The 23,423-nt window shown below is 45.0% G+C and overlaps 1 protein-coding gene across 3 annotated transcripts in view; it reads left to right on the forward strand.

Moving 5' to 3' along the window:
• Positions 1-3,431: 3,431 nt before the first annotated feature.
• Positions 3,432-23,423, forward strand: part of UBE4A (ubiquitination factor E4A) — a 29,805-nt gene continuing 9,813 nt past the window's right edge. Inside the window, exons 1-12 of one of the 3 annotated variants that reach the window (XM_074936912.1) lie at positions 3,432-3,534; positions 7,096-7,257; positions 8,751-8,927; positions 13,123-13,235; positions 14,462-14,614; positions 14,764-14,923; positions 16,290-16,492; positions 17,099-17,290; positions 18,377-18,710; positions 18,976-19,102; positions 20,489-20,796; positions 21,820-21,952. In XM_074936912.1, the coding sequence (XP_074793013.1) occupies positions 7,137-7,257; positions 8,751-8,927; positions 13,123-13,235; positions 14,462-14,614; positions 14,764-14,923; positions 16,290-16,492; positions 17,099-17,290; positions 18,377-18,710; positions 18,976-19,102; positions 20,489-20,796; positions 21,820-21,952 (2,021 nt within the window). In that variant the 5' untranslated portion in view covers positions 3,432-3,534; positions 7,096-7,136. Of the gene's footprint in view, positions 3,535-3,881; positions 4,034-7,095; positions 7,258-8,750; positions 8,928-13,122; positions 13,236-14,461; positions 14,615-14,763; positions 14,924-16,289; positions 16,493-17,098; positions 17,291-18,376; positions 18,711-18,975; positions 19,103-20,488; positions 20,797-21,819; positions 21,953-23,423 lie in introns of those variants that run through there. The other 2 variants (XM_074936914.1, XM_074936913.1) reach the window with 2 other exon arrangements.

The raw sequence follows: 23,423 nt of genomic DNA on the forward strand, positions 1-23,423 counted from the left end.
ATTACTTCACCCGGTTTAAAAATCTAATACAATCAAAGGTCTCTTTTCTAAACGGCAAAGAGATGTGAAACCAATATCAAGAGCCTTCTCAGATGTTGGCAACAGGAAGCCTAGGGGTGGAAGCCTCTGTCTTCTTTCCCCTAAGAACGTCAGCTTAAAGACGTCAGGGTTGTTACCGAAGTTGTTTCGCGGTCACCAAAGTTGCTACCAACGCAGATCAGAGTACAGTATTCAGTTGCAAATAAAAGATTCTCCCACTAAAAACAAAGAAGGAAAATTGTGCCTAACTTGGGCATCTCCACAAAGTAGTCATACTGCAGCTACCTTCTTTAGGTCCAAATCACACCCAATGGGCATTTTCTCAGGTATAGGATGAGCTGAATTACACAAGCGTACTGTAAAAATATCTGTGGCCACCTTGGACTTCAGGGTCAACACCCAGCCCTGCCACTCCAACTTTCTCAGCTGTAGCAGGGATAGAGTTCAGGTCCTGCTGCTCCAGAAGCACAGGCTAGAAGGGAGCTCAAGGAGAACTGATGTTAGAGGTATAAGCAGAGGTATAAGCTGTGACACATGAAGCAGTTCCTACTCTATCCAGCACATGAGAATAGTGCATATGCACACTAGCTAGCTCATACAATATTCTTGTGGTATCTAAGCATGATTAACTTTGTTCTTTGACTTTAGGATTAGTGCAGCCATTTCCCACCAAATGTGTTTGCTTTAATATTATTGTTGCCCACTTGTGTGTTCAGCAGTGATTCCCAAGAAAGCCCTTTGCAGGAATATCCATAGATTCATAGGCCAAATGGGATCACTGTGATCATCTACTCTGACCTCATGTGTAACAGGCCAGAGAACTTCCCACAAAATAATGACTGTTTGAACTAGAATATCTTTCAGAAAAATATCCAGTCTCGATTTTAAAATGGCCAGTGATGGAGAATCCACCACGATCCTTGGTAAGTTGCTCTAATGGTTAATTACCTTTACTATTAAAAATTTACATGTTATTTCCAGTCTGAATTTGTCTGGCTTCAACTTCCAACTGCTGGATCTTGTTATAATTTTGTCTCCTAGATCGAACAGCCCATTATAAATATTTGTTCCCCATGTAGGTACTTCCAGTCTGTGAGCAAGTCACCCCTCAACCTTCTCTTTGTTAAAATGAATAAACTGAGCTCTATCCATTAATATAAGGCATATTTTCTAATCTTTTCATCATTCCCGTGGTTTGTTACTGAACGCTCTCCAATTTATCAACATCCTTCTTGAATTGTTGACACCAGAACTGGACACAGTACTCCAGCAGTGGCCACACCAGTGCCAATACAGAGAAAATATTGTTTGTGACTAGCTTACCAAGAGATCACAACTACTATGTATCAGTGACCTGTCCTCTTCATTATTTACCACTCCCCCACTGTTGTGTCACCTGCAAACTTTATCGGTGATTTTATGTTTTTGTTCAGGTCACTGATAAGAAACGATCCCTGCGGGACACACACAGAAACACACAATATTGAAGTCCAGGTTCTTCTCACTGTGCTCCTGTGATTCCTGGCAGTCATGTCTGTGTCTGCAAATGAGCAGAATACCTACTTATTTGCAAACCAAGCCAGTGTTTTATTAGAAATGATTTGTGTTGAAACAGTTCCACCTCGTGGGGAATCATTTTTAAACCAGAGTGAGAACTCTGTGAAAGCATTGTACAGGACTTTCCCTCTGTTCCTTTTCAGCTGCTATACAATTATTAAAATAACCTAATCAGTTTGTGCGGGTGATCTTAGCTTTGACGAGCAAAAATGATCTGGGTGGGGTCAGTACTTTGAAGCAAGTCTGTTAAAGGAAAACCCACGCACTATAGAAAATCCAATTTCTGATTAGCTCTGTATGTGGTCCTTGAGTTAATAGAGAACCCACTGATCCACCACAGTACTAGGAGATGCTGGGTTGAGTTTCTTAATTGGGGTGAAATGTAAAAACTAAAGGACCAGATTTTCAAAGGTATTTAGGCACCTAAAGATGCAGCTAGGGACCTAGTGGGATTTTCAAAAGTGCCTAGGCACCTAATTTCCAATGGCTGCCTGAATACCTTTAAAAATCTAGCCCTAAGTGATAAAGACCTTACCACTTGAGATTATTAACGATACCTTGCCACACTGTAATGGTAACTGGTGTCCTTGTTGAATTACAACTCAGGATGCCTAATGGTGTGTATAAGGGGATCCATAGCCAGACAGATATACAGAGTTCACAAAGCCCTTTGGATGAAAAGTGATCTATAAATAGGGCCCTACCAAATTCATGGCCATGAAAAACGCATCACAGACCACGAAATCTGGTCTTTTGTGTGCTTTTACCCTATACTACACAGATTTCACAGGGGAGACCAGCATTTCTCAAATTGGGGGTCCTAACCCCAAAGGGCGTTGTAGGAGGTTATTTTAGGGGGGCATCATGGTATTGCCACCCTCACTCGTGCATGCCTTCAGAGCTGGGTGGCCAGAGAGCAGCGGCAGTTGTCCGGGCGCCCAGCTCTGAAGGCAGCACCCCACATAGCAACAGCACTCTTCCATCAACATAGCTGCATCTCCCTTAGGTTGACAAAGCTATGTTAATCAAGGGAGTGTTTTTCCACATCCTTAAACAGTATAGCTATTTCAACCGAACATTTAAGTGTAGCCCAAGTCCTAGGGTATGTCTACACTATGGAGCCTACAACAGCATAGCTATACCAACCTAGCCTCCTCCTGCAGGCAGCCTACACCCACAGGAATTTTTCTACAGTCAAGGTGGGTGAGGTGATGTTTTTTTGTTAGACCAGCTTCTGTTGGCGAGAGATACAAGCTTTCGAGATACACAGAGCTCTTCTTCAGGAACGTTTCTGTCATTGTGGGAACACCACCTCCCCCAACAACCCGTGCCATGCGGACACAGAGCACTCTCCCCCGATGCATGGACAGAAGGGTTTTGTCAGCACGCCTCTGTCGCTCAGGCGGGTGTTTTTCCACACCCGACTCTGGTAGCTAAGCCCAGGTATTAAGTGTAGACCAAGCCCTGGAGAATTGTGCAGTGATGCTCCGCGGAGGAAAACCCCTCCCTGACCTCGGCTCTGCTCGGGGGTGCCCGGAAGCGCGGCCCGGGCCTGCATCAAGCCTGGCGCGGCAACGGCCTGGGACAGCTCTGGCGCCCGCGGATGGCCCCCGTCGCTGTGCGCGTGCTGTGAGGGCGCCTCCCGGGGAGGGGCCGCCAGCCCGGGACTGAGCGCCACGCGCGGCTCCGCCGGCCCCGTCCCGCACTGCCGGGGCCGGGGTGCGCGGGAGCCACCCCCGCTGCGGGGCGGGACGGTGTGAGAAACCAGCGCTTGGCCCCCGTCCCGTCCCGCCCCGCCCCGCCCAACACGTGGCGCCTACCCACGTGCTCCCGGCCTCCAGGCGCTTCCGGCGCTGCGGGGTGACGCGCGGCGCGGCGCGGTGACGTCGGCGGTTGCCAGCCTGAGGCTGAGTGAGAAGCGGAAGCGCCCGGGCCCCGGTAAGAAGCGGCTGCTCCGCCCCCGCGCCCGTGGCGGGCGGCCCGCGGGGGGCTGGAGCCGGGCGGCCCGCGGGGGGCTGGAGCCGGCCTGGCACCCGCCGCGGAGCCCTGCTCCCCGCGCGGGGGCTGCCAGGCCGGGCCTCGGTTCCCTCCCGCCCCGGCGGCGGTGGCGGTGGCGGTGGCGCGGCCGCTCGGGGCTCAGCTCCCGTCTCCGGCCCCGCAAGGGAAGCGCCGCCCCGGGCCTGCGGAACGGCCTGCGGCGCGGGGAGCCTGGGGGGCGGCCGGGCCGGGGCCGGGCCCGGGCCCCTTCCGGGCGGCGGCGCCCCAGCTCCCCTCTCCGGCCCCGCAAGGGAGCCGCGGGCCGAGTCAGCGGGGCTCGGCCCCGAGCCTGCCGCGGTCCCTGCCCGCCTGTGAGCGATGTCCGCTGGCTGAGCTTGTGGGCTGCCTGCCAGGGGCTGCCCTGAGGCCAGGAGCGTAACGGGGTTTCAAGAAGAAGTGGGTAAGTTCATGGAGGCTAGGTCCCTCATCGGCTCGTGGCCAGGATAGTCAGGGATGCGCCCGGGTGGCCCGAGCCACCCTAAATCTTCGACAACGGGGTAGGTCGCTTAATAACGGTCTGGTTCCTCTGCGGCATCTGGCACTGCCCACTGCTGGAAGGCGGGATCCTGGGCTCGGTGGCTCCTTGGTCTGACCCTGTGTAGCTGTTCTTACAGGTGGGAGCCCTGGCGCATTTTAGGGCTAAATGGAGAGTACAGACTGGCTGTACCCCTCATTGTGCGTATGAGCTCACTTGCCGAGAGCGAAAGTTTTGGGGAGCTAAAGTTTACACCTACTACCCCTTAGCTCTTATATGGTGATTTTCATCAGATCTCAGAGGGCTTTACAAAGGATATCAGTTGCTCATCACATGCAAATACTGACTGGAAGTGCTGGTGTTATGTTTTTTGGGTGCATGATGGGAACAGTTTATCATGCACAAGTTTCCCATCCTCAGGTTCTTTGAATTGTGTGCGTGATGCGGAGGGAGGAAAAGTGTGTGTGTGTGAGGGGGGAGAGCATGAGGAAGAGGAGAAGAACACTGCAGGTGGAGAAAGTTGCATGACCCCCACCAAATCAAATGAGTTTTTGTGCATGTGGGTAAAGCAGTGATAGAGCCTTGAATTTGACCTGCTTTGTGTCCCTGCTGTCACAGTGGCTCTGCCTTGTCTAACAAAGCTGACCACAGGAGCAGCTCTCAAAGACTGTTAACTCAAGTTTCCTTCCTGTGCTCCTATGGCACTCTGCAGTTTAGCAGAAGTATATGTCCGCCAACACTCTGGAGCCAGTACCAATGGATATGCTAACCTGGAGGAAACAAGGAGGAGGGAGCTACAGAATAAGAACAAAAACAAGAAAGCCCAACAGTTAGAAAGCAAAGAGGAAAAGGACAGAGAGCACTGAGGTAGATATGGGCAGGAGAGAGAGAATGGTCAGAAGGAAGATGCAGCTACTTGTGATGCGTGGCATGAGGAGACATGGGGAGGGCATGTCAATCTCTTTCAAGGGGGTTTTCACCGGAAGAACGTTGGGAGTCCCTTCTATACAATATTGTGCTTCTAGGGTTTTCTTGCATTTGCTCTATCTGCAAGTTGTGGCACATTAGCGACTTTTTGGCTTGAATTAGAGCTGTTAGAGCAGGGGTGGGCAAACTTTTTGGCCAAGGGCCACATTGGGATTGTGCAACTGTATGGAGAGCCAGGTAGGGAAGGCTGTGCCTCCCCAGACAGCCTGGCCCCTGCCCCCATTCACCCCACCCCCTTCCCGCTCCCCTGCTCCTTGACCCCTGACTGCCCCCTCCCAGGACCCCCTGACCCTAACCGCTCCTGAGGACCCCACCCCCTATCCAACCCCCACCCCGCTCACTGTCCCCTGACTGCCACGACCCCTATCCACACCGCCCCCCCCCAGCCCCAGGACTCCACTCCCTATCCAACTCCCTCTGCCCCGAACCTCCGCCCCATCCAACTGTCCCCGACTGCCCCTTATCCAACCCCCCCACTCCCCGCCCCCTTACCATGCTGGAGCCAGCCGTGCTGCCACGCTGCCCCACAGGAGTGGTGGGCCAGAGTGCTGGTGGTACAGCGAGGTGAGGCTGCAGGGGAGGGGCTGGGGGCTAGCCTCCCCGGCCGGGAGCTCAGGGGCCGGGCAGGACGGCCCACGGGCTGTAGTTTGCCCACCTATGTTTAGAGCAACAAAGTGGGTGTGGGAATATCTGTTAGAGCAGTCATTTAAATGACATTTCACTATATAATAAATAAAACATTAGCAAGTACTTTTATACATATAAACCTAAATGCTCAAATTTTTTCACTAGCTTGATTAATGTGATTTGATGCAGAACTCTGTCTCCATTGAGGGGAAAGAAGGAATGCACTTACTGCTATTGTGACTTTGAGTCCTTGAATTTTTCTGCAAGTATCAGCTGTGTAAAAGGCTGAGTAAATTTGTCCTTTGGCTTTGCACTAGATTGACTTGTGCCCAGCAGTATTCCACAAGCTACGATTCATGGTCTCTTGAAATGTCTAGAAGGGGATAAATATAAATTGCTCTTTCAGTCTGACAGGGATGTTGTAGTCCAGTATAGGAACAGCCAAGGCTAGTTCCTTGGCTGTTCCTAATAAATGAAATACTGCCTCCGTTAAAAACCAAATCTGGCTGCATGTGTTACAGATTAGGAAGTTATTCCATGGTAAACCAGCAAAACTCTAGGCTTAAAATTAAGCTATTTTGCTTTCTATACTGCCTGTATTTCTGTAGGGAAGGACAGGTGGAGTGGTTTGCTGAGTGTTGCATCTGATTATTTTTATGCTCTGATGAAGAATAAATAACTTTTAGAAGAAATAGTAAGGATCAACAAATGGACTGGGTTTCCTTTCCACCATTAGCTGACATCCTTGGGTATTTCTGCCCTGAGTTTTCTCTACAGAATCTCTCTCCATGGTACAGCTCCTGTAGTGCTGAAATGGTAGGAGTGCTAGCATAGACCAGATCCCAGCATTCTTACCAGTGACAGCAGATCTAGACAACATTGCTGTAAAAACGTCTGTGTCCTGTCTCCATTAGTGTTCCCACCATGGATGTGGTCTCCCAATTAATGCTAGTGTAGGCATGGCCTTTGTCTGCAATACTGCAGGACTGTTTCCATGTAAGATCACTCACTGTAACAGGTGCTAAGTTACCTTAACAAGAAATGAATTTTGTAAGGTACAACTGAATTCCCTTGCTCTTTTCAGTTTCAGTTCAATGCTTAATGTTAGTGAGTTAAAAGATATCCTTAAACATTGAAAAAATGTATCAAGGTAGAGTGCTTGTGTACTCCTTCAATTTTAAAAGCTGTGAAAGCAAGCATGCTATTTTTAATGGTGGGTTCTTGGATGTTGTAGTTAAATTGTCTTAAATCTTGGATTCCTAGTTGAAAAAATCCTCCCCACTAAGGCACTTCTGGTTTTATTTTTAAACTAAGAATTGTAGCTGCTGCTGTTAACTTCTGCATTGTAATTGTCGTACCTGTTCTTTCTTCAGCCCCTCTCCCCACGTCTGGATGGAGCACACTTTAAAGTGAAATGACAGACCAAGAGAATAACAACAGCATCTCCAGTAACCCTTTTGCAGCCCTCTTCAGCTCTTTAGCTGATGCCAAGCAGTTTGCAGCGATCCAAAAACAGCAGCTGAGGCAGCTCACTGGTAAGAGGAGAAATGAGACCAAACAATGCAGCTCTAGTTGCAGAGGGTTTTCCCTAACAACAAAGGTTATCATACTCTGGTATGCGTTTACTATTCAGGTTCAGTACCCTGGGCTGGTTTGGGACCATCCAAAAACAGAAATATTTTTCAGGTCTGGACACTTGTATAGGAGCCAGGAGTCAGAATTGTCAGGTGGCCACAGTATTATTTGTATGTCAATATAGCATCTTACTTTGTGCACTTGAGGCCTGATCCAAAGCCCATTGAATTTACTGGGAGTCTTGCAGTTGACTTCAGTGACTTTGGATCAGGCCCTAAATTGCTGAGACAACCTTTTTGTAGTCCACTAGAAAATCATCTTTGGGGAGAAGTCTGATCTGAATTCAGGACTGGGAGCCAGAAACACCTGAGTCCTGATCCCAGACTGAACACTGACTCTTGCTTTGACCAGGTCACTTGTGCCTTGATTTCCCACCCCCCCTACCCGTGAGGTGCTGAGCACAGGGAGCTGTGGGTGCTTGGCATCAATTTTGCTGCCTCCATTTTGGGAATAATGATATCAACTATGTCACAGGAAGTCTTTACGAATTAATGTTCTAAAGATGGACATTAGTGTATAAGGTCTAAATATTATCATTTAAAGCAATACTCTTGTCTTACCACATCCATATGGGAGTCTTTTGGGAGACCAGGAAGGAACTGGGCCATGCACCATTGCAGAAGGCAAGTTGTAGAAGAGGGGAGAATGCTTGGGAAAGGGTGTGGATGTCTCCTTGACCGTTCACCAACCAATCTGAATGGGCAGGGTGACTTGTTTCTTACGCAGAGAGAGTAGTAGTCTATTTTATTTTGTTGTGACGGTAGGTCTACTTTGCTTTTCAGTAGCAATTTATCTGACGTGAAAGGTTTAAGTTTCTTGTTCTAAGACTTGCACTGTTTGGCAGGTGCCTATGTTCAGATAGTCTTTTCACAGATAAATATTTTTAAATGGCACTTTGTATTCTACAAAACAAAATGCCATTGCTTCCTTAATTCTTCAGCGTGGTGTGCAAACAGTGTATTGGCCTGTAACTCTTCTCCACGGCAGTGCCAGTGGCACTGGCAATCAATGAATATAGTGTGTAGACAGGACACAGGGTTCTTTATCGACTTGTTGTCCAACCCTGGTCTGAGCAGGGTTGTAACGAAAGGCTGTACATCCCAGCCTATGCCATCACTGCCTTCAGCAGAACTGCACTATAGCCATAGTGTGCTTGCTGCTCTGCTTGCCAGATCATGAATAGTTCATGATTTTGTATGTAGAAACCTAAGCGTAGGTGCTTGAAATCAGTGGCAGCACAAAGATGGGAACGACTTGTGCATGTCACTGATAGTGTTCCCTTGGGTTAGTTCAGCCCTTTTTGTTCCCAGAGATGCACTGCTTACCCTTCATGCCACAGTGTTAATTTCTTCCACGCCATAGACATGTTCATTTACTGTCTTCTCTTTTCCAGCAGAGGAAACCTCAGCCAGCCAAGATGACTCGGATAACAGTGTATCAGAGAGTCTGGATGACTGCGACTACTCTGTGGCTGAGATCAGCCGCTCCTTCCGCTCCCAGCAGGAGCTGTGTGAGCAGCTCAACATCAATCACATGATCCAGAGGATCTTCCTCATCACCCTCGACAACAGTGAGTGGACATACGCTGAAGACTTGTGTTACCCACCAGGCTCTCAGGGTTACAAGATTTACAAGCACGATAGCTTAGCCATGGGAGTAGTTATGAGAGTGTGTTAGAGTCTGAGGCAATCTTGGCTCCTGGGGGTTGAGATTAAGTCTGAAGACTCATGTCAGATGTGTGTGCCTGCAGACTGCAGTCATGATTATTTATTATTTGTATTACAGTAGCACCCAGACACTAATCAGGACCAGGGCTCTGTTTTGCTAGCCTCTATACAAACACACAGGCAGACACGGTCTCTGTCCTGAAGAGTTTAGAACCTAATGTTAATTTCTGTTGTTTGTTTTGCAGTGTTGTGAAAAAATCTGAATAAAACAGGGTGGATGAAAATCAATATATTTGTTTTTTTAAATAACTGGTTTAAAAATTAAGTTTTCCTTTAAAAATCAACCCATTTAAAATCTGAATTTAATACAAATATGTTAAGGTCTACATTTATTATAAGCTTTTAAAACATTTAAATAAAAGATAAATATGCTGAATCCATGAGCCTCTATCAAAAACTTTGAGTTAAAGGCTGTTTTTCTATATAAAGATAGATCCACCCCCACTTGCCATTCTAACTTTGGATGCCAAGCTTTATAAATATGGCAAAATAGATCATGTACTGTATTAAGGGCTTGGTCCTGTGGGGGACTTGGGCTGTGCTACTGGGTGTAAAAGACTGGCAAAGTTGTCACAGTCTTTGGGACCTGGCCTCTGACTCTAGCAGACACCATCACGTATCTCATCAGGATCATCCACTGAGCCCACCTTGGTGGTCTCAGACTTGTGTTGCATAGCTTCTCTCTACCTGAGAGCTGACTGAATATGCTCAAATTATGAATATTTATGATTCTTCCCATCATTCTTCATTTTCTAACATACTAAAAATGTATAATTAATAAGAATCTGAAAATATTAAGCTATATAATTGCTTAAATATATACATATAGTTATAGTGTACCCTCCTAGGTAGCAAAAAGATGTAACAAATTTAGTGTAAAGGCTCTATTTAGTTGTAAATCAACATGTTTTAATGGTTATACAAGCCAATGAGAATGCACCTTTCTTTAGAAAATAACTGAACTACAAATGGAAAAGTTTGATTAAAATAGATCATTTAAATTGAGATTTTCCACTTGGTGATTTAAATCATTCCAGCCTGGAATAAATGTAAAGCGCTAAAACTGAGTTTGTATCATCCCCACTTGGCATGACCATACAGCTAAGATACAGTTCACATCTTGCTTTCCTAAAGCCCCAGTCAGTGCTGATGTGTTTGCCCCTTACTTGTAAAGTTCACTTGTAGGGATTGGATGGGAAGTGATTTACTTGATCATCAGGGTGATTTATTCGATGTTTCATAGAAATATAGGACTGGAAAGGACCCTGAGAAGTCATCAAGTCCAGCCCCCTGTACTGTGGCAGGACCAAATAAATCTAGACCATCCCTCACAGGTGATTGTCTAACCTATTCTTAACTACCCCTATAGTTAGAAAGTTTGTCTTAATATTTAACCTAAATTTCTCATGCTGCAGATTAAGCCCAGTACTATTTCTCCTACCTGCAGTGGACATGGAGAACAATTGATCGCTGTCCCTTTTATAACAGCCCTTCACATATTTGAAGACTGTCATCATGTCCCTCCTTAGTCATTTTTTTCTTGAAACTAAACATGCCCCGTTTTTTTAACCTTTCCCCAGAGCTCAGGTTTTCTAAACCTTTTATCATTTTGTTGCTCTCCTCTGGGCTCTCCCATTTGTCCACATTTTTCCTCGAGTGTGACTCCTAGAAGGGGACACAGTACTTCAGTTGAGGCCTGTTCTGAATACAGTGGGACAATTACCTCCGTATCTTGCATCTTAACTGGATGCTCCAGTTAATGCACCCCAGAATGATATTAGCTTTTTTTGCAACTGCATCACATTATTGATTCATATTCAGTTTGTGATCCACTATAACCCACAGATCCTTTTCAGCTGTACCACTATTCCCCATTTTGTAGTTGTCTCTGATTTTTTCCTTCCCAAGTGAAGTATTTTACATTTGTCTTTATTGAATTTCATCTTGATTTCAGATGAATTCTCCCATTTCTCAAGCTCATTTTGAATTCTAATCCTGCCTCCGAAGTGCTTGCAACTCCACCTGTCTTGGTGTCATCTGCAGATTTTATATGCATGCTCACCACTCCATTATCTAACTCCTTAATTAAAATATTGAATAATACCAAACCCAGGACTGACCACTGTGGGCCCCCACTAGATATGCTGCCCCAGTTTGACAATGAACTACAGTCTTTCAACCACTTGTGCACCCATCTTATAACAATTTCATCTCTAGACCTCATTTCCCTAGTTTACTTATCAGAATGGTATGTTGGATTTTGTCAAAAGCCTTACTAAAATCAAGATAATCACACCCCCACCCCCCACCCCCACCCCCAATCCACTAGGCCAGAAACCCAGGCAAAGAAGGAAATTAGGTTCGCTTGGCGTGATTTGTTTTTGACATCCATGCTGGGTATTCCTTATAACTGTAAGCACCTTGAGGACGACACTAGTTGGTTGTTAATTTGATCCAGTATATTTCTAGGTGTCAAAGGTTAGGCTGTCTGGTCTATAATTCCCCAGGTCCTCTTTGTTCCCCTTTTTAAAGATAGGTATGTTTGCCCTTCTCCAGTCCTCTGGGGGGACATCACCCATCCTCCACAAGTTCTTGAAGATAACTAATGGTGCGGAGATTGCTTCAGTTAATTCCTTAAGTACCCTAGGAGGAATTTCATCAGGACCTTCTGACTTGAGTACATCTAACTTATGTATATATTCTTTAACCTGTTCTTTCCCTAAGTTGTTAACATTGCATTGAGCAACTGATCACCATTAACCTTTTCAGTGAAGTCTGAAGCAAAATAGGCATTCAACACCTCAGCCTTCTTGATGTCATCAATTATTAGCTCTCCTTCCCCATTAAGATGAGGACCTACGTTTCCTCTCATCTATCTCTCGCTCCTTATGTATTTAAATAACTTCTTATTGCCTTGCATGTCCCTTGCTAGGTGTAACTCATTTTGTGCCTTAGCCTTTCTGATTTTTGTCTCTTCGTGCTTGTCCTATTCTTTTGTATGCCTCCTTAGCAATTTGTCCATGTTTCCACTTTGTGTAGGATTCTTTTTTGATTTTCAGCCCATTAAAGAGCTCCTGATGGAGCCATATTGTCCTCTTTCTATTCTTCCTGTCTTTCCTTTGCATTGGAAGAGTTGCAATTGTGCCTTTAATATTGTCTCTTTGAGAAACTGCAAACTCTCCTAAACTACTTTATTCCTTAGATTTTCTTCCAATGGGACCTTATCTACCAGTTCTCTGAGTTTGTTAAAGATTGCTTTTTTGAGGTCCTTATTCTGCTTCTCTCACTTCTTCCTTTCCTTAGAATCATGACATCTATCATTTCATGATTACTTTCACCCAAATGATCTTCCACCTTCAGATTTGCAGCCAATTCCTCCCTGTTGGTCAGAATCAAGTCTAAAATGGCTGTCCCTCTGCTTACTACTTCCACTTTCTGAAACAAAAAGTTGTTCCCAAAGGCAGGAAAGAATTTTGCACCTTTCTTGGTGTCATTTGGCTGTGGAAGAAGAATGTGATAATCCCAGTGGAAACCAATCATAGGTTGATTGACTAGCCTGGCATTAAAATACCTAGTAGAGCACACTTTGTTCTTGCAAAGTGAGCTTCTGTATGTATGTGTGAATTGGGAAGTTCGCTCTCTTACGGGGCTGGCTTTAGGGAACATTGGGATATTACAATTAAAATGGATTTTTCCCAAGCTGATTCTTCAACAGGATTCTCGTGTATACCTGTGTGTTGTGCAGTGGATGTTGTATTGTCGTTTGTGTACCTTTTAAAAGGATAATTGGTATATCATGTTCTAGAGTGAAACCTGTTTTTAAGCAATCATTACAAAAACTACTTGCTCAGAGGAGAGAGAATTCTGTTGAACCTTAAGTTAAAAGCTACAGGAAACCTTGTGGTGGGAGGATGGGAATATTTGATAGTTGTTTACAGCAGTTAGCTCCCTATAGCAGGCAAGGTCCACAGTGCTGAACGCTCTGTCGGTAGGCACACATTTGTGGTGATTTGTTTAAGGGAATTTGATTTTCCCCAGGTGATCCCAGCATGAAGAGCGGCAATGGAATTCCTGCTCGCTGTGTGTATCTGGAGGAAATGGCTGCAGAACTGGATGAACAAGACTGGCTTGACATGGAAAACATTGAACAGGTATCACCACTTCTCTGTCAACTTGTCTCTTTCAGGTTGGTGTCTGGCAGTCCTGAGTGAAAGAAGGTGCAGCAATTAATAAGCAGGTACCTGATTGCAGAGTATCTCCCCAAAAGTCGAGTCCCAAATGGGTATTTAATGACTCCTGTTTAAAGATCAGATCTGCATAAAACACTAATGATCTGGGAGGAGAGCTTAACTTGTGCACATGTTACTGAGAAACCAGTGTGCTCCGCTCTTTTTTTGTTTTTAGACTAGGCTAACAATAGACCTTCTTTTGGTAGTCTGCTTTGGGAAGCAACCGCTGCGCAGAGCCAAACTGGCTGCATTCTGGGTACTGGGAAGGCGCTGTGGGTTAGTGTATAAGTGGTTATTCCTCGCCAAATGGAGAAGGTGTCATTCATTTCTGTTCATGAGTTTTGTTAGCTGAAATTGAGTTTTACTGATGGGGACGGTTTAGTTCTTACAGTGCACAAAAAATCTGGCTCTCAGCTACTAACAGTAACTTGAACTCTGCTCCTTCCCTGCACAGCATATTAGACTTTACCCTCAAGTGCAGACTTGTTCACTCATGGTCTAATGTGCTGCTGCCTGTGACAACTGGGCTGGAAGTGACTTCAGGCTTATGTGGCTGGAGTGCTTATAGGGTTACCTAATACTAGCTCCTCCTAGTGGCTGCAGAGATCTGCTGCCAATGTGGGAGTCTGAATGCGAAGATACAGATTAGGAGTATGGTTAAGGAATGGATAAAATCCCAAGGCCTCTCCCACTCCTCCAGTTTAATTTGCTGTGTCCACCTTGTGGAAGGTAAGAATGCCTTTGCTTATAACAGTGGACAGTGGGAGTTGGTGCTCCAGTACTCAGCTCTGCCACGATCCACCTCATCAAAAAATTGTAAAGAGCCACTCCTCTAACCGGAGTGTCATGCTAATGCTTGTCAGGTTTGTTTTCAAAGGCAAGGGTTACAGATGCCTATTAGTAAAACTGCTGTAAATTTTGAAGGTGGATGGAGAAGCTGTTGGCCTAGCAGACTGGAAAAAGTCTGAGAACCCCTGGGCTAGCACTGAACTCTCTTTATTTTTCAGTAGGGAAGGAAAGCCTAATGGGCAAAAAGGAGCCATGATTTGGTGTGAGGTATTTTTTTTATGGGGGGAAGGATGAGGGTTGTGACTTTAAACATTGGGGTTGTGTGTTTATTTTCAGTATATGTTTAAATGTGTGTCTAGGCACTCTTCACCCGCTTGTTGCTCCAGGAACCAGGAAGTCACCTGATTTACATGACCTCTGTCAGCACACAGAATCTTTCAGCAGATAGAGATGCTGGAGAGAAACAGATTCTTCGCTACTTATATGCCTGTTTCCAGAGAGCAAAGGAAGAGGTAGGTAGGCAGCAGCCTTGGGAAGGGGAAGTAGCATCATATGCGGTCTGATTACTGACCTGAAATGAGCAAGTTGGCAGACTATCCACATATACCAGTACACTTCAGGGGACATCGTTCCTTCTGTCTCAATTTCTCTTTCCATTCAGATAACCAAAGTGCCAGAGAACCTGCTGCCCTTTGCGGTTCGCTGCAGGAATCTGACTGTGTCGAACACTCGCACTGTTCTCCTCACCTCCGAGATCTATGTGAACCAGAATGTCTATGAGCAGCTGGTGGACCTGATGCTGGAGGCACTGAGAGGAGCATGTAAGTTTATAACTAGGCCCCTTTCTCCTGGTGGGTTAGTAGTTATCCTCAGATGACCAAATATTATTGCTTTTTCTTTCCACTTTATAACAAGAACATCAAACCCAACTACTCTATTTAAGGTCCAAGCTTGACATTCAGAATCAAATGAGCCATGTAAGCAGTAGATAGTCTTAGAGAAATGCCTAAAGTAATAGGGCAAGTTTTGTGGCCTTAGGAAAACTCAAGGTCTTGTGTAAAGGTGAAAGTAAACCAGTTGATGCTAGCAAGACAAACTAACCCCACTAACAGAAGACTGTGGTGAGTGCAAAGCTGACTGAACCGTATTTTACCCTTTGAGGATCTGGACATTTTGTTAACTCTTTGTCTTGTATATTTTCATAAACATAATGGGTAAAATCCTGGTGCCCTTGAAATCGAAGGGAGTTTAGCTATTGACTTGAATGGGGCCAGGATTTCACCTACTGTAAACAACAGATCTGATATAATGTACAAATTAAAATCCAAACTTATAAGTTACCTAAGGGGCAAGAAATAAGAATAAGCTCTTTAGACATCTTGGAAGAGGAGCATCTGACCATGTCAGGAACCTTAACTAATAGGTCAATCCCTAGAGTTTAAAATAACTTTTGAACGGGAGGGAGTAGAGCCAGAAATGGGATGGAGCCTGTGAACAGCTCAGTTCTTTTCAACACAAAGTGTAGGGGAAATTGCTGTCTGCTTTCTTGGTTTTCTGTGTCACTAGAGAAGTTAACACTTTGGGCCAAAGTGCAGTCCATGGATACCAGTCACACAGGGCCCATCCTGGGGTCCAGTGAATATTTATGGGATTGGTGCTGGGAGGAGAACTGGTCTATGGGAGTCTCTCCTTCTCTAACAGAGTATTCTGCAGAATAAAATACTGAGACCTCCTCTTTAAAATCTATCGGGAAGTTCAAGTACCTTTATTTAGTGTCCTTATCCCATGTGAAAACACAACTATGTCCACTTGGCAGGAGGAAAATGTGTCTAGTGATAAGAATGTTTCTAATGTTCTTGTCAAGCACAATTGGTCCAACTTAAAATGCGTTGGCAAAACTTGTCTCTTGATTTAATGTATCGCTAAGTAGTCAGTATCTCAGGAGTCTCTAGATATGGATTTGCTAAAGCATGAGCTAACCCATGCAGCCCCCCACAACTTGCTGTACGCATGACCTGCCATCCTGCTATGGCTGGTATTTGACAAAGTGGTGTTACCTAATTGGCTGATGGTGAGGGATTATATAATGAGATGAGCCTGAAGTGTTAATGGGCTGAAGCCACTAAAAATACTTGGAATATTTCTGTTAAATGTTTTTCTACCCCCACCCTTTACTTCTTTTATTAGACTTTGAAGATGTGACTGAGTTTCTTGAGGAGGTCATAGAAGCCTTGACGATGGATGAGGAAGTACGGACATTTGGGGAGGTCATGGTTCCTGTGTTTGATATTCTGTTGGGCAGAATCAAAGATCTGGACCTTTGTCAGATCCTGCTGTACACATATCTGGATATGCTCCTCTATTTCACCAGACAGAAAAATATAGCACAGGTAAGTGTGTGTTAGTGCTGGTGAACAGTGCCAGCTGTCCACAGGAAAAGTGCTACATAGGCAGCAGCAGGGCAAATTCCGTCTACACTATCCCACTAATATGCCTCTGCCATTACCCAGAAAGACTACTTCTACATAAGAGAGTAATTCACTTTCTGTGGCACTTTGACCCTTAGCCTTGCTGATGAGCTTGCCAACAAGGAGAGCAACTGAATACGTCCACAGGCTGCTGGGTCTGATATAGATATACCTTCCTGTGCAATGGCTAATGGCTTTTGCTTTGGCTTTGTTACTAAATGACAGGCTGGATATGTGCCAGGCTCACATTCTGCTCTGGTGAATGTGCACTCTCAGTAAAGTGTGTTGCTATGATCCATGCATTCCAGCTGTAGTAAAGGGATTGTGTATTGGCTGCATGCAGCATGCTACATGAGTCTCAAATTATGTATTAATCTTTATCCTCTGATTAAAAAAAGAGAGTGAAATAATTTGTTCCCACATTCCTTCTCTAACAAGCTACTCCTACTGTTCTCTGACCACTCCCAAATCAACAGGTTCTCTTCATACTTTTATAAACAATAGCATGCACATTTTCTGTCTCTTTAGGTTTTTGTAGACTACATTCAACCAAAGGACCCCACCAATGGGCAGATGTATCAGAAGACCCTGCTAGGAGTCATCTTGAGCATCTCCTGCTTGCTAAAGACCCCAGGCGTAGTGGAGAATCATGGATACTTTCTGAATCCATCCCGATCCAGTCCACAAGAGATCAAAGTGCAGGAGTCCAACATTCATCAGGTCAAGCTGAAGTGTATCAGTGCCACTATCTAATATTGAACCACAGTGTGTGTTCCTAAGGAAAGGAAGCCTTGTAATGGGTTACAATGTATGACTTGTGCTCAGAAGATCTGGGTTCTATTCCAGGCTCTGCCACAGGGTGGCTGTATGACCTTGGCAAGTCACTCCACCTCTGTGTGCTGTGATGCTGTTTCCCACCTGTACAATGAGGATAGCACAGGCCTCACGGGGTGTTGGGAGAATAACTCCATAGATGTGGGTAAAATGCTTTGGATTGCTCAGATGGAAGGTGCTGCAGAAGTGCAAAATCTTAAAGAACTTTCTAGACATTTATGAATGAAGCATCACAAACCCTGGAAGATAGCTGTAATCCCCGTTCTGCAGGTGAGAAAACTCAATCACAAAGGTTCCCCATCGAGAGCCTGGCAGATCCAGGAGCAGAACCCAGATCACCTGGCTCCCAGTCACATGCCCTACCACAAGACCATCTTTCTACCCAGTGACCTGTGAAGAATGTTGGTTTTACTTTCCATTGAAACAATTCATTATATCTCTTAAAGTGTCATCCTTCCTTTTTGCTGTTCATCACATGTTGTTTCTGAGAGGAGACACTGGTAAGGGGGCGTGGGAGCTATACCTAAGCACCTATGGGTATGTCTGCACTCCAGCTGGGAGCATGCTTCCCAGCGTGGGGTTAGCAGACTCGCACTAACTCCCCTCGAGCTAGCACACTAAAAATAGCCCTGTGAACCCACAACTCAGGCTAGCCACCTGAGCTCGGACCCAGGGGGCAGGCAGGTTTGGACTTGGGCTGCTAGTCCACGTCACTGCCCAGGCAGCAATGTCCCACACTGCTATTTTTAGCCTGCTAGCTGGAGCAGAGCTCCCATGAGTCTGTCTAGCCAGGCTGGGAGGCTAGCTCCCAGAGGCAGGGTAAGCAGGCCCTAAGTGACTTTCCAGAAGATTAGGATGACCTGTGGACTCTCAGACCAACCTTGGAAAGTGCAAGTGAAATGGGCCTTTTTCAAAAATGCCTTCAGTGATGGATTGGGTTTATTTTATTTTATTTTTATTTTTTTGTAATAGTTTATGGCTCAGTTCCATGAGAAAATCTACCAGATGCTGAAGAACCTGTTACAGCTGTCTCCAGAGACCAAACACAGGATTCTTTCCTGGCTTGGAAACTGTCTCCATGCCAATGCAGGCCGTACAAAAATCTGGGCTAACCAGATGCCAGAGATCTTCTTCCAGATGTATGCCTCAGATGCCTTCTTTATGAATCTAGGAGCTGCCCTCCTGAAACTGTGCCAGCCATTCTGTAAACCCAGATCTCCTAGACTTCTCACCTTCGATCCCACCTACTGTGCCCTGAAAGAGCTGAATGAAGAGGAGAGGAGAAGTAAGAACGTGCATATGAAAGGTAGGTATGCTGGAAATGTTATGCTCACCTTGTGTTGCATTTGCTTCCATCTGGACTCAGTCTTCCCTACAACACTATACCTCATGCCCCTCCAGGAGGAAAAAGAGGCAACAGATTAGCTGGGCAGTGGGGAAGGAGTAAAGGAGAAGCTGAAAAAAGTTAAAATATCACCCACACCAAGTCAGGTCTTTCTGACTGTGCTGAAGTCCCCTTCCCAGACCCAGCGGGGCAGGGTTAACTCACTGGTGCTTTTAATTTCTTTAAGGCTTGGCAAAAGAAACATGTTTGATTCCAGCTGTGACTGAGAAGGAGCCAGAGTTTGCCCACAGCTACAATCTGGTGACCGAGAACTTAGTCCTGACACAGTATACGCTCCATTTAGGATTTCACAGGTAACTCCACTACTAGCCTTATAAGTCCAGGAAGCGGTGGTTATAAACAGTGTTGATAACAGGGAAAGTGCCACACAAACCTTTATTTCTTATGGATTATATTTTAAACCGGGGTGTCTGCAGGCTTGTGGGAGAGATTGTTTTGCCTAGGCTCAGGTAAGATCTGGTGTTCTCAAATAACAGAAGAATGCTAAAATCATAAGGGAAATGTGTGTTTTTAGTACCACTTGTATCCATTCAATATTTAATAAATAAATAAAGTCACCAGTCAGAAATACTCCTGAACAGGGAGTATCCTCCCAGTATCTGAGGCCCAGTGCTGTTTTGCCTGTTCTTCTGACTGTGCTGATGACACCTGAGCTCCAGACGATAAATAAAAATTCAGATAAAAAATCAGGGGTTTATTTCACCTGTGCTCAAATAAAAGCTAACAAGCCCATGAACCAGGCATTATCTTTGGGATGACTGAAGAGTTGGACCCCTGGTTTGACTTTGATAATGTCTGGTTCATGGGCTTGTTACCTTTCATTGTGGTTTTCGTTTAGCTGCTGATCTTTCCCTAGAAGAGAAAAGGCCCATGTCTCCTGTCCTTCACATCGTCACAGTCTCAGGATACTTGTACTCTGTAGAATATTTGAACTGCCATAGTGAGTGGGTTTCATTTTAAGCAGTTTAGGAAGATAACTGGCTGCTCTTCTCAGGAAGTGGTCTGCTGGACACTAAAATGTACTATTCCCTTAGCCTCCCTCTGTGAATTGTTGCTGGGATACTGTGAGGTCACTAATGATCCAAGCATACTCACCTTCTGTGTGGTTTATTTTCTAAATATAGAAATAGCCGAAAAAGTTATGCAAATAGCTTTGTTGCTGGGAAATTGAAAATGTATGCAAGGCAACATCACCACATTACCTAGAAAATCCCTGATTTTGGTAATCCTGTGGATTTACAACTGCATAGGCCAAGCTAGCCATCTGGTGCAGTTAGCACTGGTGGATCACCAGATTTTTCATTCTACAGACCAGATTGTAAGAGAGCCCCTTTTCTGGAACTGAACCCTCCCAATCTCTCACTGTGTGATTCTGATAGTATTCCATTCGGCAGACCACCAGACAGGATTATTCATGGGGGATAATTTGAGGACGATGGATTAAAATAATGCTCACTCAGTCACAACCTTCTTTCTGCTTATTCAGATGGAATGGAGCAGTTTCTAAAGCTGGTACTGTGCCCTGCTTTTTCCTGCCCTCTCAGCTGCTTCTGCCAGCTGCACAACATCCCTCAGTATTACACAAGCAGGGTAAAAGTGGGTGCACATTTATGTGGGCAATCTGTACTAAATAGATTTTCATCTAGTCTCTGGTATTCTCATTTTTGTTTTGTGGGCAGGTTGCATGATCAGATGGTAAAGATAAACCAGAGCCTTCACCGGCTGCAAGTAGCCTGGCGAGAGGCTCAACAAAGTTCTAGCCCTGCAACAGACAGTCTGCGGGAGCAGTTTGAACGCCTGATGACTGTCTATCTCTCCACCAAAACATCCGTGACTGAGCCACAAATGCTACAGAACTGCCTGAATTTGCAGGTGTCCATGGCAGTTCTCCTGGTCCAGCTGGCTGTAGGAAATCGAGGGACTGAGCTTATAGACCTGACTTTCCCTTTGTCAGAGGTGGAGCACAGTGCACTGGCTTACGTACCAGGTGAATGAGATCACTCAGGATCACTGCTTTTCATTAAGACAAATGCACCTTTCAAGGCAGAGGGCCAAGCAACTTCTCACCTTAAAATTACTTTAGTATCCTTTTCAGTTTGCATTATGTATACAGTGTATGGCCTGACTCTTTCAGAGGTGCTGAGCACCTGCATTTTGCAGGAACTCAACACCTTGCAAAATCAGGGCTGTAGGACCTGTACAGAAACAATGTGAAGTTCTGCTCCTAAATTTCAAGAGCACAGATGACAAATTGATAAGCATCAGAGAAATGACTGAGAGTATAAACTTGTGATTCTGAACAGACTGTGCAAGCCAAGCCAGGTTGGGGCTGGATGTGTGCTGGCATGGGAATTGTCCATGGAAATTCTGAATTTTCCAGGAAGTGATGTTACGTTGGTGATCCAGTAGAGAGCACTGTTCTGTGTCAGCTCTGAGCCAACACCCATGTTTGTTGACAGGAGTCACTGTACTGGTGGAAGTGCTGTCTTTCAGATGAGACAAACTAAGGTCCTGGCCCCTTTTAAAAGTATCAGGCGCTTTCTGTAGGAACTGAAGTGTCCAGTCCCAATGTCCTGCCAAGTTCCAGTTTAGGCAGAATGTAATTACTCATCTAACATTCCCCCTGCAATTTCAATTGGATATGGATCCTTCAGATGTGGTTTATTGTTATGTACTGCTAAATAGCTGCCAAGTTTCACCCCCAAAGGTAACTTGCCTCCATGGTGGGATGAAGTGATCTCCATGTACAGTAAATTGTATCAATTTGAGGATTCTTTAGAGTTGTATTTTTTGGTCAATGCAAGCTGTTCCTGTTAGGTCTAGGGATACAGTTTTTACAGGCTGTGCTGGCACCCTCAATAATTGCTTCATTTGTTCGTTGGCATTAAACAGCCATGTTAATTTTAATCACCATTAGAAGCACTGGGAAGAATCGTACAGGGAAGGATAGAAAAGAGTGCCTGAAGGAACTTCCTAAGGAGACACTAATACTTATGACTTCTGTTCACAGAATTCTTTGCTGATAATTTGGGTGATTTCTTCATTTTCCTGCGGCGTTTTGCTGATGACATCTTGGAGACTTCTGCAGACTCTCTGGAGCACGTCTTTCACTTTGTTACTGTTTTCACGGGTGATGTAGAGAGGTAGATAAGTTTCCAGCCCTTTGTCCTTTTACACTTACTGCAGAGCATCCAGAGAGATAGAGAGAGAGACAAACAAGTAAAAATCATAAGGGGTGTCTTGAGGTTTGATGTAAACGTTAATGACTCAGCTGATCTACCGGGGGATAGCCAAGAATTCCACCCATGAGAGGCATAATAAGCAAAGAAGTTTACCCCAAAGCACTTGGACTTCATGTAAGACACAAATGGGAGTTCAGCATCTAGTTTCTTGTTAAAGCCAAATAACTGTAATGTTGGGAGACTAGCTAGTTACAACTGGTTGTTAGTGAACTTCAAATAACAATGGAATGCCTGGCGCTTGCATTTCCATTAAATGTTATTCCCCAGTCTTCCCCATGTGTCCCCTGAAGGAGGAAGCTGAAGTGCGTCCCCCAAAATTGTTTTCACAACCGGGTTTTGAATATTTGTGTCAAAAAAAGAAAGGGATTTTGACAGCATTTACAGTTGTAGGGAAGAGTGGTGGGGCATCAGGAGGGGTAGTCTGGTTTATCACTGCTGCAGAAGCAAGTGAGTGTGTGTACAATAGTGTGTTTACATGTAACAGATGGAGATGTGCTGACCTCGTCTATCGGAAAAGCACCTGAAAAATACTTCCTTTTGTTATTCTACTACTACCATGGTGCCTCAGACAAGGAAACAAATGGGTATTGTGTGTGTAAAGCGGAACTTGGTCTTAGTGAGCACCACTTGTGATTGTTTGTTTGGCTATAGATCAAAAATTACTTTCCAGAATCCATTGGTGCTAATGTGTTTGCCCCTCATTTACACTGATCACTGGGGCTTTTGATTATAAGGGTCAGACTGAAAGAAATTTCAAACCAGACTTTTATTTCCAAAGACAGGAAATAATTTTGCACCTTTTTGTTGCTGTTCAGCTGCAGGTAAAGAACGTTACAACTAAGGGCCAGGCCAGCTAGAGTTATAACCTTAGTGACCTGCTGGGGCACTAGGGGACAGATGTTCAGAAATGAGCACTTGCAATTCCAGGTTAAGTCACTGGGAGCTGCAGGTGCTTGGCACCTTTGAAAACCAGGCCCCACGTACTCAGTAGAACTTGTGCTCTCTTTGAAAAAAGGAGATTTTGCTTTATGTTCATGTCTGATTTGGGAAATTTCCTGTTTTATGCAATTGGATGTTTTGCTAATGATCAAAACAGGGGTTGTCTAGATTGGTCTATCTTAGTTGTTTCTGAAACATCTGTTGCCTTGGTGCTTGTTGCCTTAGCACTGAACAAAATTATGACCAGCATTATTGATCCTTGTGGTAAGGTATCATTGTGTACACTGTGTTCATGCTATTCATTTGTTAATATTTGTGTGTGCATAATTTTTTCATGGGAACAACAGGAGCAGGTAAACTCCATCTTCTCCTTGGGATGCTATTTGCAACTGCCCAGCATGGGAGTTGGGAGACCTGGGGTCTGTTCCCACTT

Source organism: Natator depressus, chromosome 22 (assembly GCF_965152275.1).
Source record: "Natator depressus isolate rNatDep1 chromosome 22, rNatDep2.hap1, whole genome shotgun sequence".
NCBI classification, from domain to species: Eukaryota; Metazoa; Chordata; order Testudines; family Cheloniidae; genus Natator; species Natator depressus.